This window comes from Sapajus apella, unplaced genomic scaffold, assembly GCF_009761245.1.
Source record: "Sapajus apella isolate SASKATOON/1434 unplaced genomic scaffold, GSC_monkey_1.0 scaffold11, whole genome shotgun sequence".
NCBI classification, from domain to species: domain Eukaryota; kingdom Metazoa; phylum Chordata; class Mammalia; order Primates; family Cebidae; genus Sapajus; species Sapajus apella.
This window is the reverse complement of record NW_022436951.1, coordinates 27,203,021-27,220,661: the sequence shown is the minus strand read 5'-3', so window position 1 is coordinate 27,220,661 and position 17,641 is coordinate 27,203,021. Positions and strand designations below refer to the sequence as shown.

The following is a 17,641-nucleotide window of genomic DNA, read 5'->3' as shown; positions in this document are numbered from 1 at the left end:
TAAAATTGAAAAACTAAAATGACATTGATTTTTATTTCAGTGGCCACATTTTCTTCCCCACAATTGCAATAACACAGGATGCTTAGCTTTTTTCTTCCAGAATTACTGACAACTGATAATTAGTCCCAAAGTCTCATTCAACCATGGCTAAATAGGGTGGATTATTTAGAATGGATTATTGGAATGTTGGATTATTTTGAAGCCCAAGTAAAAAAAGAGCTAGTAGCAAAGGGAACTCACTTGCTTATTTAAGGAAGCCCTTATTTTAAAAAATATATGGCTTTTTCCCCCCAATACTGTACACATACTCTTTGAAAATGGTTCAGGTCAAATGTAGCAGAAATTCACTTCAAATGTGCAAACCCTCAGTCCACACTTAGCATTCAGGGCATAAATGAGGAAATGAGAGGCATCTCCTCTTTACTCCATGCCCTGAGGCTCTGAGCACAAATTAAAGGATCAATATCAACGCTTTGGCAGAATGTCTGGTCTAACAGCAGACCCGCTCTCTTCCACACTGTTCTTAGCACAGAATTCTATGCCAGATTAAAAAGGAAAACCACAAAGTCCTTACCTTATTTACTTTCAGATTCACAGTTATGTGAGTAAGCATTAGCTGTCGTGTGAACACACTGTAAATGGTCTGGGTTAATCTTTTGGTTCCTTTATTCACCACTGACAGTCAGGCGTCTTACACAATCAGCAACAATTTCAGGGTACACAATGGGTTTATGAAGTGTCATTCACAGTGTTTTATGTAACTGGCTTCAAGCGATACCACTCAATTTTTATGCCAGGTAAGCAAAGCTGTTTTAAAGCCACCATTCAGAAATCATGCCCTTAAGGTTTTATCCCCACCAAGAAAGCAGCAGCAGCAGAACTCCAGCCCGGAAGGAGAGTTGTGTTTCCAAGGTCTTGGTTACACTGGAGGCTATTCACTGTATGCATGACATAGTTTTCCTGTTGTTTCATGGAAAGAATGCTATGACAAGAGTATTTAGTCTTGTCTTTGAATAAAATAGAATAATGAGATCCTAGAACAAATCAATTTAATAAAAAGAACAATCTGTCATTTGTTCTCATTGCTAATAAGCATTAATTCTAAATAACAGTCATTCCAATTTTTTGTGTGTGTGTGACATAGTCTTGCTCTGTCGCCAGGCTGTAGCGCAGTGGCCGGACCTCAGCTCACTGCAACCTCTGACTCCTTGGTGCAAGTGATTTTCCTGCCTCAGCCTCCTGAGTAGCTGGGATTGCAGGCATGTGCCACCATGTCCAGCTAATTTTTGTAGTTTTAGTAAAGACGGGGTTTCACCATGTTGGCCAGTATGATCTTGATCTCCTGACCTTGTGACCTGCCTGCCTTGGCCTCCCAAAGTGCTGGGATTACAGGTATGAGCTGCGTGCCCGGCCAGCAGTCACTCCATTTTTATTTTTAAAATTCAATGAGCCAGTACAATGATGCACACATATCTGTAATGAAAGCACCTGCTATTTTATTGCCCTTACCAAATGTTATTCCTAGATGCAATCACCTGCTAATGAAATCACTCCTTTTCACTTTGGGAATCAGAGACACTAAACTACAGCTCCCCAGAGAAAACACATTATTGTCTTAAGCTAGGAGCACAAGCACTGTTCCCTGTATCCCTGGAAATTTCATAAGAAACATTTGATAATTAGTGAAGAAACCACTTATCTCAATAAATATATTTAAATCAATGAAAAGGAGTAAGAAATTGCCAAAGCTAGATTCAGCAGTGGCGGTCGGCAGCCTTACCTATCAGCGTGTGAAAGACGGCAGCGATGGCCCCAGCCACCACCATACACAGGACGGCTTTGGTCCTGTCTCGCTTGCTGTTCACAAACACCAGGCCCACATTTTTGAAGTCACTCATGGGACCCGTGAAGAACTTCATGAGGGAGTAGGCCAGCCCGTAGCTGGCCAGCATCTCAACTGCATCCTCCTTGACAGCAGCAATGCCCCGGTTCAAGGCCTGGGAAGGGGGAGAAAAACCCACAAAGAGCGTCAGAAATGTCATCTCTTCTCTGGGGAATCATACCTCTAAGATAAAACTCAGCAGACCATGTTTCTATAGAAACACTAAGCAGCTTATAGGGTACATATCATGTAATTAGATAAAGGTGATTGGTTTTCATTTTCCTCTACATCAGCTTCAGTTTGAGTTTCTTTTTGTGATGGAGATACCCGTCCACTGCGGTTAAAATAATAGCAAGACACCAACAAATATCTTTTGCTAATATTGAAAAATAATTCTAAGAAGTTTTGATTAAAAGTTGATTTTTAAAAAAAAACTTAACATGTTAAATCTTGTTTGAAGGCTGAATCGACATAATGGCAACAGGCATTCTGGAAATGAATCTAACAGTTTATATCAAGGTGATGGGTTCTTTTTTCTTTAAAGAAGGTGTGTGTGTATGTGTGTGTTCAGGTGTGCACATGTAATCTTAAATACTGTGTATATGTTATGTATCCTTCATGGCACCGAGTTCTATGCTTTGAAAAAGGGTACTGAAGGAATTTATTATATCCTTCATTAATGCATGTTGTTTACCTGATTCCTACTATATATTTTAACCTGAAACACATTCCTGAGCTCTGTGCAGACAAATATGAAAAGAACACTTTAGAAATGTTTTTGGATAATGGTTGTGCAGGAAGATACGGTCATAAAATACCCTGACCACTTTAACCATCCTCCAAGAGAGACCCTCTTAGGTACTGCAGGCCTTGTTAGGATGGTACTGCCAAACTAACTTTCCCACCCCTTAGACAAATCAATAACAGCAGACCAGTGGGGAAGGATGTCCAGGTAAATGAGTTTTCTGACTAAAATGCCTCTAGAACATTGCCTCTGTCATTAGGAACAGGAAACTAAGCAGAAGAGTCAGCTTTCTGTACAGTTATATATTTTTAAAAATAGACTGTTTTGAAGGCAGTTTTAGGTTCACAGTAAAACTGTGCAGAATGTACAGAGCATTCCTATACACCCTTTGCCTCCACAAACACGGAGCCTCCCCTGCTATCAACATCCCACACCAGAGTGGTACATGTCTTACAATCAGGAATCTGCACTGACACAACACTATTACTAAAGACCAGACAGCAGTCTCCTGTTAGCCATGGGGGAAACATTCCAAAACCCCCAGCGTATGCCTGAAACCATCTATAGTACCAAACCCTCTATATACTATGTTTTTTCCTATATATACATACCTATGATAAAGTTTAATTTATAAATTAGGCACAGTAAGAGATTAACAACAATAAACAGAACAAGTATAACAATATAAGTCATATGAATGTGATTTTTCTCTCAAAATATCTTACTGTACTCCTGTGATGAGGAAGAGATAAAGCAAGATGATGACAGATTTCATTACACTACTTGCAATGGCATGCAATTTAAAACTTACGGATTGTTTATTTCTGGAACTTTCCATTTAATATTTCTGAACCTTGGTCAACCTCGGGTAACTGTAACCATGGAAAGTAAAATCGTGGATAGGGTGTCTAATGCAATGCAGTTTACATTAGGGCTCATCTTGGTATATTGTACATTGTATAGATTCTGACCAATGTAGAATGACATATATCCACCATCCTATTTTTAAGAAAAAAGATATGTTAAAGTCTTAGCCTGCCATTTGTCACACATCCAATAGAGATACAGTCACAGAATTCACACTGTCTCTGCAATGTAAACTAGAAGAAGAAGAAATGAAAGAAATGCACTTTTCCTGTCTATTCCCTGTTTCTATTCATCAAGATAGCTGTTGATAATTTTCCCTGCAAATATATGGTTACAGCCATAGTCTGAGTGCTACCTTGCTACACTGGGCAAAGGTAATCTAAGCAATACCAAAGGAGCCAATGGGTGCCTGAAAGAGGAAAGACTGAATACAACAAAAGATTCAAGAACTAATCTTCAAACATATATGAGAATCATACTATATCATAACAAAACAAAGTAAACGCCGTCTATTGTGTTTCACTGAATCTGATACTATAGACTGTAAGTGCATGGCAGACACATCTGATAGAAGTTACTTCAGCATACCCTGAGAATGATCCGGCACGGCAGATGCACCTAATAACAATAACAACTTAAACAGATCCTAAGAATGCTGACGCACCTGATCTACATAAACTGCACGCTTTTTACAAATAGTAGCAGCTCTCCTGTGCAGCTTGCCACCACTGGACTTCCCTGTATGTAAGTCCCCTCAGTAAACAGGATTTATGTCTCATTCACTGGCTCCAGGTCCCTTCTTTGGCCTCTTGAACATGGTACCATCCCTATTGAAGTCAATACGGGTCTGACACCACAGTAAGGTACACTATTTTATGCCACTAAGAAAGAAAAAATGTTCCAGCTGGGTATGGTGGCTCATGTCTGTAATCCCAGTTTTGGAGGCTGAGGTAGATCGCTTGATGTCAGGAGTTTGAGAAAAACCTGGCCAACATGGTGAAACCCCGTCTCCACTAAAAATACAAAAACCAGCCAGGCATGGTGGCGGACACCTGTAATCCCAGTTACCAGTGGGGGCTGAGGCAGAAGAATCACTTGAACCCGGGAGGTGAAGGTTGGGATGAGTCAAGATCATGCCACTGCACTCCAGTCTGGGCAACAGAGCAAGATCCTGTCTCAAAAAAAAAAAAAAAAAAAAAAAAAAAGAAAAGAAAAGATGTTCCCAGTTATAATTGAATGTCATTGATCGTAAGATGTATCCAGATTTCAGAGTTGCTAAAATATAGAGGTGGAAGGAGTGTGCCTCAGAATCTATGAAAGGAGGTGTTTCCTGTTACACTTCAAGCTGTTCCTTAGTTTCGAGGGCTGATCTAGGTTTTGGTTCCCAAATGTAATCCAGCGTCAGTATCCTCTGGCAGAAGCACAGGTACAGCTACTCGGCAAAACTCAAGGGCTTCACATTCTTTGCCTTTGTTTCATTCCTTTACTAGGAGACACAGCTGACTGGAATAATGAAAACTTATTGAACTGACATTCTCTGCAAAGCACTGTTAGGAAAAAACATATTTATAGGAAAATACCAATGTGAAAAACTTTTTTAGAAAAATCTAGAATAAAACTGTAGGCTATCTGTAAGAATTCATTATCATTTTTCTGACTCAGCTGGTATTATATAACCTAGCCTCTGATAATTGTTTCCAATTTTATCTCTAATTGTTTTCCCTTTTTCTGCTAATAACTTGAAAACTTCCATAAGAATCTTCTTAGCCTCTGCAGAGCACACCTGCCATGACGCCTTTCTTAGAAACAAAATTTTTTTTTTTTCCGACGGAATACATTAACACCCTAAAACAAAATAAAAACCAAAACGCTCCTTTATAACAAGTCCCTGTGTTCAACAAACATCTCTAGTCTAAGGGCGCCTCCTGTCTATGTGCAAAACTTACCACTTGACAATCTACCAAATTAATTGCCTTCTGTATGGGACACTGTTGGTGCCTCACCCAGATCCCCTATCCTTTAGGAGACCCATCCCCAGAAGCTGGGAGTTGGCCACTAATGGCTCACAGCTGTCTTCTTGTAAGGGGGAAGTACTCCCAGCCACTTTGCATTGGTGAAACTCATCTGATGCATCCACCATAGTTCCAGTCAGCATGAAGCCACTGGGTGACACAGGGGTGTTTAAGATCACCGCCCTTGCTTCCATGTGGGACCACTGTGGTATGATTCATGGTCCAGAGTTCTCCCTGGGATCGGGGTGAAGCCAGTCTCCAGTGGAGACCACATCCTTGCTTCACTTTTCCTGCTTCCTCCCTTACACACAGGTTTTGCTTCTAGAGAACTCCATTTAGGACAGCTTTTTGTTTTGTTTTGTTTTTTAGGGCAGAGTCTCGCACTGTTACCCAGGTTGGAGTGCAGTGCTGCGATCTCGGCTCACTGCAACTTCTGCCTCCTGAGTAGCTGGGATTACAGTTGCCTGCCACCATGCCCAGCTTATTTTTTGTATTTTTAGTAGAGACAGGGTTTCACCATGCTGGCAGGCTGGTCTCGAACACCTGACTTCATGATTTGCCTACCTCGGCCTCCCAAGGTGCTGGGATTACAGATGTGAGCCACCGCGCCCATCTGGGGCAGCTTCTAATCACCTATTTCTCAGACGTCAAGAATAGTATATGGTTTGTTCTTTTTCTTTCCTATCCTTCCCAAAATTTAGGATTGTGAATCTCATAGGGCTGCTAAACAATGGAGGACTAGACATTTTATGTGTCTTCTTGGCAAAGCATTTTTTTTTTTTTTTTTTTTGCTAAAAACACACCAGCCTAGGCTGAGGCATCCACTGAAATGCTTTCTATTTCTACTGACAGTTCCCGGACTTGAGTCCTCAAGCCAGTGCTGAGGCAGGTGGGAAGAGAGAGGGCCCAGGTAATGATAGCTCTGTCAGCAAGACGGAGTGGGAAAGTTTCATTTAGCCCAACAATTATGGTAATTTGAGGAAAGAGCACAGAGTTTAAAGCCTTACAGGCTTGAGTTGGAATCTGCTTCTATCGCTTAACCACTGAGTGGCTTTGGTCAAAGTACTTATTCTCCCTAAAATAACCCAACTGATTTGAGAAGCAAGGTAGGCAGTGCACAGGGCATGAAGCTGTGCTGGCTGGCAGGCGCTTGAAAGCAAGGATTTTTGCCGATTTTGTTTACTGCTGTTCACCTACCACCTTGTCGCCAAGGCAACACTGTAAACACTCCATTATTTGTTGAATGAATGAATGCATTGGCTATTTTCTAACGAGAACTTAAATGTCCATACAAATTATACGAACTAATTTTTAAAGAAACACTTCTTAAAATCACATAATTGCAAGATATTCTTGCTTGTAAGAGATGCCATTGATTTCATGTTTTTCATGACCACATTAAATATAAACATTATTTGAAAATGATCCCAATTTCAAGAAACATTCAAGTATGAGACAAGCTGAGGAATTGAGGACGTGAGCTACATTTGCATTCCGAGCACTTTGTTATCCCCATCTGGAGCAAGTGTTTCCCCCAGTGTGTTCACTGCTTAATTCCATGTTTTCTTTTGATACAAGAAACATTCAGTTATCATGCAGTCTGTCAATCATTTTATGGAGTTTGTTTCTATATTTTTGGATTTACCTTCTTACCCCACCATAGATAGGATAATTTTGTTCTAATTTATGGCTTCATTTGCACACTTAACTTTTTAATCTTCCTTAAACTTATGAAGTGAGTTATGGATTAAAATGAATTGCCTGACTGCTCTACCTGAATGTAAGCTCCAGGAAGCAGAGACCTTCGTTTCACTGCTATATCCTCAGATCTACAACATAAAAGGCCTCTCAAGATAGATGATCAATAAATATTTGGAAGAATGAAGTAAAATGTATACAAATAGAATAAAAATTTACTGTGATATGTACTGAACACAAAACACATAGGTGCCCCTTATTCACAGAAGGTATGTTTCAAGACCCCCCAATGGATGTCTGAAACCTTGGACAGTACCCAACTCTATATATACTGGCTTTTCCTATACATACACACCTGTGATAAAGTCCCTGTTTTTTTTTTTTTTTTTTTTTTTTGAGATGAGGTCTCCCTCTGTCACCCAGGCTGTAGTATTATAGCAATATCACAGCTCATTGCAGCCTCAACATCCTGAGTTCAAGTGATCCTCCTGCCTCAGCCTCCTGAGTAGCTGCGACTACAGGTGTGCACCACCACACCCAGCTTATTTTGTGTTTTATTTAATTTTTTTTGTAGGGTTGGAGTCTTACTAGGTGGCCCAGGCTGGTCTTGAACTCCTGAGCTCAAGTGATCCTTCTGCCTCTGCCTCCCAAAGCATACTAAAGTTTAATTTATAAATTTGGCACAGTAAGAGTGACAACAATAACTAATAAAATAGGACAAATATGACAATATACTGTAATAAAGTTATGTCAATGTGGTCTCTCTCTCAAAATACTGCAGAATTTCCAGACTGTGGTTGACTGCACGTAGCTGAACCTGTAGATACGAACCCACAGATAAGAGGGGTGTACTACACGCCAATCGTGGGACATTTTTTGGAGGAGCTCATTTAGGTAGACAAAGCAGTCCCTCTAAAGAGGTGACGTTTGAGCTGGGACCCAAAGACCAAGAGAGAGACAGGTCCATAAAGACTGGAGGCAGGCCGAGGCCTGCAGGAGGGCTTAGTATATTCAAGGAACCGAAGGGAGGACAGTAAGAGAAATAGAGATGGGTAGAAGGTGGATTTGGAAAAGCAGGCAATGCTGAGATCATTCTAGGTGGTGGTGAAGAATATGTATTTTGCTGCAACAGCAGTGGGAAGCCATTAAAGGTTTGGGCAGAGGTGGAACAGGGGCTACCTCTGGCCGTGGTGATAGAAGCAGACTGCAGAGGTCAAGGGCTCCGTGGTAACCCAAGCCAGACAAGATGGCCAGACTGGAAAGCTTGTGGGAGGGAAAGTGAATGGGTGTGGCATGGACTACACTTGGCTTAGGTCCCGACGCTTGGCTCATGCCTCCCACGTTCCTTCCCAGGGAGCAGAGTATGGGCAGGGGGCCGCCCCCACGTCCTCCTGGGTGTGAGGAAGAGGGAGAACCTGATGATGACTGCTGAGCTTTCTGGCTTGAGTCATTGATCAAGTGCTGCAGTAATTTTCTGGGCTGAGAAAATGAGAGAGGAAAGGTTTGGGAGGAAAAAGCAAGAGCTCCATTGGGAGCCTCATATTGGATTTGAGATGCCCATTAGGATTCCAAATAGAGAAGCTGAGTGAGAGAGTCAGCCCGGTAAGTCTGGAGTCCAGAGGGTCCGTCTGCGCTGCGGATATACATTTGGAGGTCATCGGCCTACAGACAGAATTTAAAGCCAGGGGACTGAACGAGGTCATCTAGAAAGAACAGAGCTAGGAAACGGGAGTGCGCGATTTGGCTCTGCAGCACACTAGGAGTAAATCTAAACACACAAAGGACGTGGCGAGCCTTCTGTGTCATGCCAGCGTTGTGAGTATGCTGTAGTTCCGTCACTTAGCTAGGAAGTGTTCTTCGGGTAATGTCAATCCCAAATACTGCCTTATCTCTAGCCAAGACCGGGAAGAACAGTTGCTGTAGCTTGCAAAGAGGAATAGCTATGTTCATGAAATTCAGCTAAAAAAGTGTCTTACGATGTCTCCAGCATAAATTAGGCCTTGAGGCAGATGGCCAAGACATTCATCAGGGCAGAGGTTCACTGTTTAAAGGCGAGTCTCTAAACATTCATGGGCTTTCCAAAGTAAAGAGACTTTACTTTAGGTTAGGGCCAGATCTAACAGCACTCCAACAATTGTAAATATGAAGCCGCCCTTTAATCACAGCCTGGGTCTGGCCCCAGGTGCACGGCACAAGGCCTTTCCTCACTCAGTCTTCTCTGCACGATGGGTACTTAGCAACATGGAATGGCTGACTTAAATACATATCTGGGGTCGGGTCTGGTGGCTCACGCTTGTAATCCCAGCATTTTGGGATGCTGAGGCAGGTGGATCACCTGATGAGTTTGAGACCAGCCTGGCCAATGTGGCACAACACTGTCTCTACTAAAAATACAAAAGACAGTTATCTGGGCATGGTGGTAGCAGGTGCCTGTAATTCTAGCTACTCTGGAGGTTGAGGCAGGAAAATCATTTGAACCTGGGAGGCAGAGGTTGCAGTGAGCCGAGATTGCGCCATTGCACTCTAGCCCGGGCAACAAGAGACAAAATGTCTCAAAACAAAACAAACAAACAAACAAAAAACAAACCCCAAAACCCAAACCAAACAAAAAACACCAAACATATCTGGGTCCACAAAGCATTAAGTGGGTCATGCATGCCTTTGTACCTCCCGGTATCCACCAGGTTTACAGTGTTCTGATTGCCTGATTTTTTTTTTTTTCATCAAAAGTTAACAAAACCACAGGATATTAAAAAGTACAAAATACAACTTCTACAGAAATAGTTACCAAATCCCACAGATTGAACTGATCTCCTTGGTATGAGCTGTCTAGATCATTAAATCCTAAAAGAGATGCCAACATTGTAAACTTCAGATCCGGAGACCAGAAATATTTTTATACTGCAGTCTGAGATTCCTCAGGATAGGAGTCACCAATTCTCCCCCAATCCTGCCAGTCATTTTATGCTAATGCTAGCAACAAGCATTCCTTGCAAGTGGGAAGGAGTGCTGTGTCCTGGGGCATGGGTCCAGGTGGCAACCCATCCTCCCTGAGAGGTCTGGTGTACAAGCTGCTCAGCTCAGCTCCTGTCTAGGAAACCTGTGAGACACTGGTGTGTAGACAGATTATTGTTTTGGGTTCAGTATGTAAGTTGGGTCCGTGAATCACCACCCTGGCCACCGTAATAGAGTGGTACCCTAGTCTAATTCCTCTGGGCCTTTGGAGGAGAATGTCCCTTTCCATGCTTCCTGCAGGTTCCATCATGGTTATAAGGCCCTGGGCAAAAGCTCTGTAGTCCTGCTCCAGTGAATAGCACCTCCCTGCCTCTGCCACGTGTGTCACCTCCACCTGAGATGACACTACATGGCCTTTGACTGCTGCTGTCCACCCAGAAGCTGAAATTCGTGGCAACCCCAGAGCTGGGCAACAGGAGGGTGAGGGCACCTGCAGCTCCCGGCCTGGGGTCATCCTCATCCTTGCAGTCCTGGAGGTAGGTGTGCGTTCTTGCTGTCCACACCATTCCAGCCAATGTGTCTCTGCCCTCCTGTAAACTCCCTGCTTTTCTGAGATTCACACCCCTAGCCATATTCCTCTCTCATTGTGGAGTTCCAAATGGAGAAGGTGATCGCTTCAAGTCACTTTGATTTTCACTGGGGACCCTGCCACTTGGCTCAGTCTCCTCTGCATCTCAACTCTGCAGGGAAGGCATTTCGATATCCATCTGGTCAACGTACCCAATGTCCTCTGAGTTATTTGACCCCCTCCATGCCAGTGACTTTGTCTACTCTGCTTCAAGCGCCCACTCTTGTGGCCACACCTTTGCTTTCATCATCCAGAGTTGCTCCACTTCTTAAATTTCAGTTAAAATCTCCAGCTGCAATTTCTGCCCTCTCTCTGTTTCTCCCACTCCCTCGATCCTAAACTGCATTAAACTTGTCGCTCACTCGACTCCCCACTTTCCCTCTCATCGCTCCTCCTGTCTTCCCTTCCTTACTCCTGTACCCTACACTTCAGGGTCATCACTTAACCCTGCCCTTGTCAAAATCCCCAGCTCACTGCCTGCAAATCCCTAGCCTTAGATTCATCTGACTGACCTATTCCACCCTTCACTGTATTTGTAGACTCCCACTTGGGCTTTGAGAGTTGCTGGAAGCGAATACACAACCACACAGTCTGCTGCCACTACACAGTCGCAGTCTCCATCCTCCCCCATGCTGTCAGCTGCCCAGGTATCCCTCTGGTCTTTCCCATTCCCGGCTCTCAGTATTCCTAGGCTGGAAAGACTGGGAGATGCATTCCTTCTTACTCAGCAGATAACCTTATCTTTTTTCATCTGGAATGTGGAATCCAGCAGGTAGAAAATAAATTTCTTCTTGCTTCTCTCTCTGAAACTACAAAACTCAACAAAATACATCTGACCTAAGTTCTTCCTCACCTTCTCCCTCCCGTCACAAAGGAAAGGTGGGCCTGACCAGGGTGAGTCTGGGGCCATCCATTTGGGGCTGTACCTTTATGTTCCTCTGACCGTTTCGGGAGCCTTGTTCAAATCCACCATTTTCCTCTTTTTTGTCTGATCTTTGCTACTTGACTGGCCTTCCCATCAATGTTTATACAGGCAAAAGTCTCTTCCACCCTAAAAAGAAACCCTCTTGACTCCCAATGTCCTCTAGCTCTGGTACCCATCCTCTTTCTGGTCTTCCCTCCTCTGTGCTCTGCAGTCCCCCATGCAGATCTGAGACCCTGTCATTGCCCTCGTCAGGTGTGCAGCGGTGACCTGCTTACCTGACCACTCGTATCACCACTCGGTTACCTCCTTGAGGCAGGGACTGGGCTTATTTCCCCCAGTTTTCCTGCATTTATTTAGCACATTGCTTGAAACCCAATACATGCACAAATGAATGTGTATTAACTATGCTACAAAATTTATGTCTGGTCATTTATAAATAAAGTCTTCTAAATGTAGGTTTAGATTTCTCAATAAAAAACCCATACTTTTGGATAGAGTCTGTGCACTTAAAATATAAAAAGTGCTGACAATGTCACTATACCTACTTATGTAGTTCTAATCGTTTCTCAATAGATGGGAAGGGCTTCCACGACCACTTCCACCGAGCCACACTGAGTATCCAATTGGCTGCTTAACTGCAGACACACGGACACGAACCGAATGCAGCAATGGGCCACATAATTAGCCTCCTTGGTGTAAAGTGGAAGTCAAGATTTTTTCAACCCTTTTTGGATGTCAATTGGGATACAGGACAAGCTGTTCCATTATGGAGTCAAATCTTGTAACAGAAGTTAGCTGCCATAAGGAGGAAATTAGAAGTTCACATTCAAAGGATAAGAGAGTTTTTTTGTTTTTTTTTTTTTAGTTTTTTCTGACCAGACCCTGGAGAAGCTTAGTGTGCTACTGAGAGAGAACCACCTTTCACTGAGAATGAAGGGTGTTTGGATGGGTAACAGAGCCTTCAGGAGAGGTAGCCATGAAAGTCAGGACCTGCCAAGGGCTGCTGGGCCCTGACCTTGTTATAAATATTCACAGCCACGTGGTTAGAAAATAAAATCACAGGCCAGATGCTGTGGCTCACGCCTGTAATCCCAGCATTCTGGGAGGCTGAGCTGGGTGGATCATCTGAGGTCAGGAGTTCAAGACTTGGCCAACATGGTGAAACCCTGTCTCTACGACAAATAGAAAAATTAGCCAGGCATGGTGGTGGGTGCCTGTAATCCCAGCTACTCAGGAGGCTGAGGCAGGAGAATCGTTTGAACCCGGGAGGCTGAGGTTGCAGTGAGCTGAGATCACGCCATTGCACTCTAGCCTAGCTAACAGAGTGAGACTCTGTCTCAAAAAAACAAAACAAAAATCATGTTTCTCATATGGATACAGCTTTTCAAATTCTTCCACAAAAAAGGATGTCTAGTTGGAAATTGATACTGTTCCCTAAAATAGCAAGAGATTATTATGTGAAATGTCGAAAGTTGCATTTTTTACTTTCAGTAAGATGAATACTTCCTTCACTTGCCTCATCCTGGACTAGAAAAATCAATGATACCTAAGAGCCAGGTAATTATTTTGTCTCATTCGGAACCAGCCTGGGCTGCCATCTAATCCCTTTGATAAAAGACAACTCCTCGGTCTACAGCTTCAATGATCTCATTATACTTATAATGACATCAAGTAAACTGACCATTGTAGTAGATGAAATATAGTTTTAAAATCTGCCTTACATCCTAAGTCCTCAGAAAATGTACACGTGTGGATCCACGTAAAAGTCAGAGAAGTACATGTGTAGGCACAGTTACCTGTGGGAAGAGCTTCTTCCAAAGGCATGGAGAATCAGCAATTTTGGATTTTGGTTCTCTCAAGGAGCCTGGGTTCCTGTAATTTTCCACTGTTATTGTTCTGTTGGTCTCAGTTTTGAAAAGTGGTTTGGGTTAAATTGGATCATTTGTCTTCCCGGTAGTTTTCCAGCCATGCTTTATTTTCCCAGGGATCTATACAGTGCTAAATGAGACTCCCTCACTCTGTTTAGCTGGAGCTCCAGCCAAGAACTTCACGCCCACACATGAGGTTGTGGTTCAGGGGGAGCAGCAGTCGAATGGAACCTGGTCCCTTTAGGAGTCAAAGTGACTGCTCTGTGCAGTGCTGTCCATATTTAGTGCTTCCTGAAAACCCCAGGACAACATCGGGCAAGTCCAAAATACGACATTGGTGTTTTCAGTCACCTCCCACACCTGGAGAGGAGCTTCCGTAAGAACAGGGACAAACAACCAAGCAGGGTAGGATGATGTCTGGCTAACTCACCTTTCTCCTGTTGGTGTCTTCAACGCGTCAGAAGAAAATGAAAAGCATTTTCCTGTATGACCTTTTAATCTGAAAACATGCTCCTTCATGAAAGAGTAGCCTCAGAGTCATAAGGCCCTCTTTGAATCCTCCTGATGTCTCATGAAACATGAAGCTTATTCACCCAGCTAAATGTAACTTTAATTCAAGATGGTAGAAGGCCTGACAAGGAAGGATTGCTATTATCAAAGTTGTACTGTATTTAAAAACCAAATTTTCCTGTGCCATTTCAGAATGCTTATTCCCCACCTCAATCTCACAGATTTACTGTTAGTGAAATTCTCACATTTCCTACTAACTTTTTATACTTATAGAGAGAGATGGTTCCCAAATGATATTGCTTAGTTAATATCTCAAGATTCTGCCCACATTTTAAAACACTACCAGTGACTCCGCAAACAACAATCTGGAATACAGGTTTACCTCTGGGATCCTGAAAGTCTTTTAACCAACTCTTCCACCTGCTGTCTCCCTGCTTGGTGGTAGATGTTTTTTATTGATGACCCCAGTGCCCTAACTGTGACTGTGGATCCTGAGCAGCTCAGAATCTCCATTCCTTCTTCTGACTCAAGTGCAACTTCAAGACGTGTCATTTACTGCTTTCCATGGACGTTTATAAGTGTGTTTATAGTATGTAAAAAAAGAGTGAAGGTCCATTTGCATTTGGACCTTAAGAAATCCAGTGAACCACGATAATGATGGTGACGATCTTAGCAGCTAGCACTGAGTGCTCACCCTGTGGCAGACACTATTCTAAGATCTTACCTGCCCCTGACAACACTGTAAGGGAGATATTTCCCAGCTTACTGGGGAGGAAACTGATGTATGAAGAGGTTAAATCACTTGTCCAGGGTGGACACAAAGCTCGGAGAAAAATCCAGAGAGCTTGGCTTCACGGCTAGTGATCCTAACCATCATTCTGTTATACTAAAACCAAACCCTTTCTTCACTTTGAATTAGAGATTATAGTTGATGCCAGCAATACTTTAAACAGGAGACAACTAGCTATCAGATCAAAGAGCACTTTTGACGAAAGACTATTCTTATAAAAAATTCCAAAGATTCTAAAGATTATTATTATTATTATTATTTGTTCGTTTGTTTGTTTTGAGACAGAGTTTTGCTCTTGTTACTGAGGCTGGAGTGCAATGGCGCGATCTCGGCTCACCACAACCTCTACCTCCTGGGTTCAGGCAATTCTCCTGCCTAAGCCTCCTGAGTAGCTAGGATTACAGGCATGCGCCACCATGCCCAGTTAATGTTTTGTATTTTTAGTAGACACGGGGTTTCACCATGTTGACCAGGATGGTCTTGATCTCTTGACCTCGTGATCCATCTGCCTCGGCCTCCCAAAGTGCTGGGATTATAGGCGTGAGCCACCGCACCCGGCTCTAAGATTATTTTTTAAACAGTACTATACAATAAACATTACGGCGTAGATGTAAAGGCTGAACTGAGTATAACTAAAGACATATTTAATATTCTGAGCCATGCCAAGAAAATGAGAATGAAAAAATAAGGCCAATTACATTGTGCAGTCATGACTGTGAAGCTTGGTGAAGAGTTTCAACCTGTAAATCCAGCACCACACAGGCCATCTTGCAAAGCTCATGTACCTGCCCACTATCACCAGTGCAGTGGAGATGCCAAGAGAACCCCTTTAGTGGCCTACTGAAGAGGAGGACAAGAACTTTAGGGGCTCCTTTTGTACATGGCAGAGTGTATTATACAAAGTTCTTTAACTTGTCCAGAGGGATCCCTTAGGACTCACTGTTGGTATTCATGTAACTGGCACACATCAAGTTTTGTGAATGACTTCTAAGGGTCTGGGGTACTTGATCTGGTTGTTTTTAGGAGGTGAGGGAGAGTTAAAAGCAGTCATTAAACAAGTTAGTCCACTTAGCCCCTGACCGGTCTCACTGAGCCATTTGTTAGGAATCAGTAACATTGCTTACAACTATCAGGACAAGAGAAGACACCACAGCACAGAAGAGAGTCACCACCATTCTACACACACACACACACACACACACACACACACACACACACACACGGAGATAGGAATCTCAGTAAAATTCAAATAGACAGTATTTTATATGTGACAAGGTTGTCTTCAGCATTTGCTTTGCTGTGTGGAAGTAGGAATGTCATTACCTCGCCATCCCACACTGCTGTTATTGGTTTAAATTACTGATGCACAGTATTCTAGGTGAAGTAAAATCATCCCACTGAATTAAGCCTTTTAGAACACAATACAAGAAAGGACAAAGGATGTGATCATGGCATCCCCAAAATTTCCAGAGTCAACAGTGTGACTGGTTGCAATGGCAATTTAAGAATTATATGTCCTGAATTGTTTTGTCTTTACAATGATATCCATGCTTCATGCCTAAGGCTTTTCACCTAGAAAAGTGATGTGATAGTGTAAGTTATAGAATAATGTGAATAAAATTAAACTGCTTTAAAAATTACTAAAGATGGGAAGATGCATTCATTTGTATTACTTGCTATTTCATACATACATGATACAGGAAGCAGTAAGTGCCCATGCTGTGCTTCATTCTGCAAATCCAGGTTCCCCATGACTCAGACTTTGTTTCTGAAAATTAGAGTAGCCTGAAGCATTGTCTTGCTCCCATTTCATCTACATGGGTAAGGGGACCAAGGACCAAGGGGACCCAGTGCAAGGAGGCACCTTTGTCCTACACCTTGCCCTGGGAAGACGCCGCAGCATCAGAAGGCGTATTTGTTGGTGGAGTTCAGTCAAGGTGGTGGCAAAAATATTAAAGGAAAAATATTATTAGAGTTACAGGAAACAGTCACAAAACACCCTTAGAAGGTCAGGTGGTTTACATAGCTTCAGATGAGAGAATAGGCCAAAGGCAGTCAGTTCTTACCCTAAGGCATTAGAACATAGAGTAAATACTAGGAATTGTAAAGAGGCTTCCCCAGAGAAGTCGGTTTACCCCCACCTCCATTAGAAAAGCTTTGATCTTCCATGAGGGCAAAACTGCCTTCTATTGGGGAAGTGGGGATCAGTAGATGTTAATTACCCTCTAATAGTGTTTATTCAAAGACCCTTACCCTTTGATCTATACAAAATAAAAGTCCACAAGGCCAGCGAGTCAGGCCAGCAGCCATTAACTCCTTTGGGTGAATGGCCTGGACACCCCAGTCCGCTCTTTCACTGAAAATCTGTGTCTCAGTGAATTTATTCATCCGTCAAAGTCTGCCTGTTGAACTCCAACAGTGGAGTACATGAATTCATCCAAGAAACATTTATGGATCCATGAAGTATAACAACCTCTTACATACGCACTACTGTGTATTCTTGATCATGACTTCATATGTTATCTTACTGGTTTTATCTAACAAGGAAACAAGGTAAGTTATCTTACCCTACAAGGTAAGAACTGAAAATTCCCATGAGGTTGTTGTACCAGAGCGAGCATAGAAAGTCAACACCAAGATAAAAGTATGCCAAATTGCAGGGTCTTTATTGCCAGCAGCCATGGAGGACTCAGGTCTCTCCAACCCGTGGCCCTGAAAGGAGGGTGTCAAGACCTTTTATGCCCGTAAACCACCTCCTGGG

The 17,641-nt window shown here is 42.8% G+C and overlaps 1 protein-coding gene across 1 annotated transcript in view; it reads right to left on the bottom strand.

Annotated features, from left to right (window-relative positions):
• ANKH (ANKH inorganic pyrophosphate transport regulator) overlaps window positions 1-17,641 on the bottom strand; it is a 165,093-nt gene that overhangs the window by 65,362 nt on the left and 82,090 nt on the right. The window contains exon 2 of the mRNA XM_032279076.1: window positions 1,781-1,997. Coding sequence (XP_032134967.1) covers window positions 1,781-1,997 — 217 coding nt within the window. The remainder of the gene's footprint in view (window positions 1-1,780; window positions 1,998-17,641) is intronic.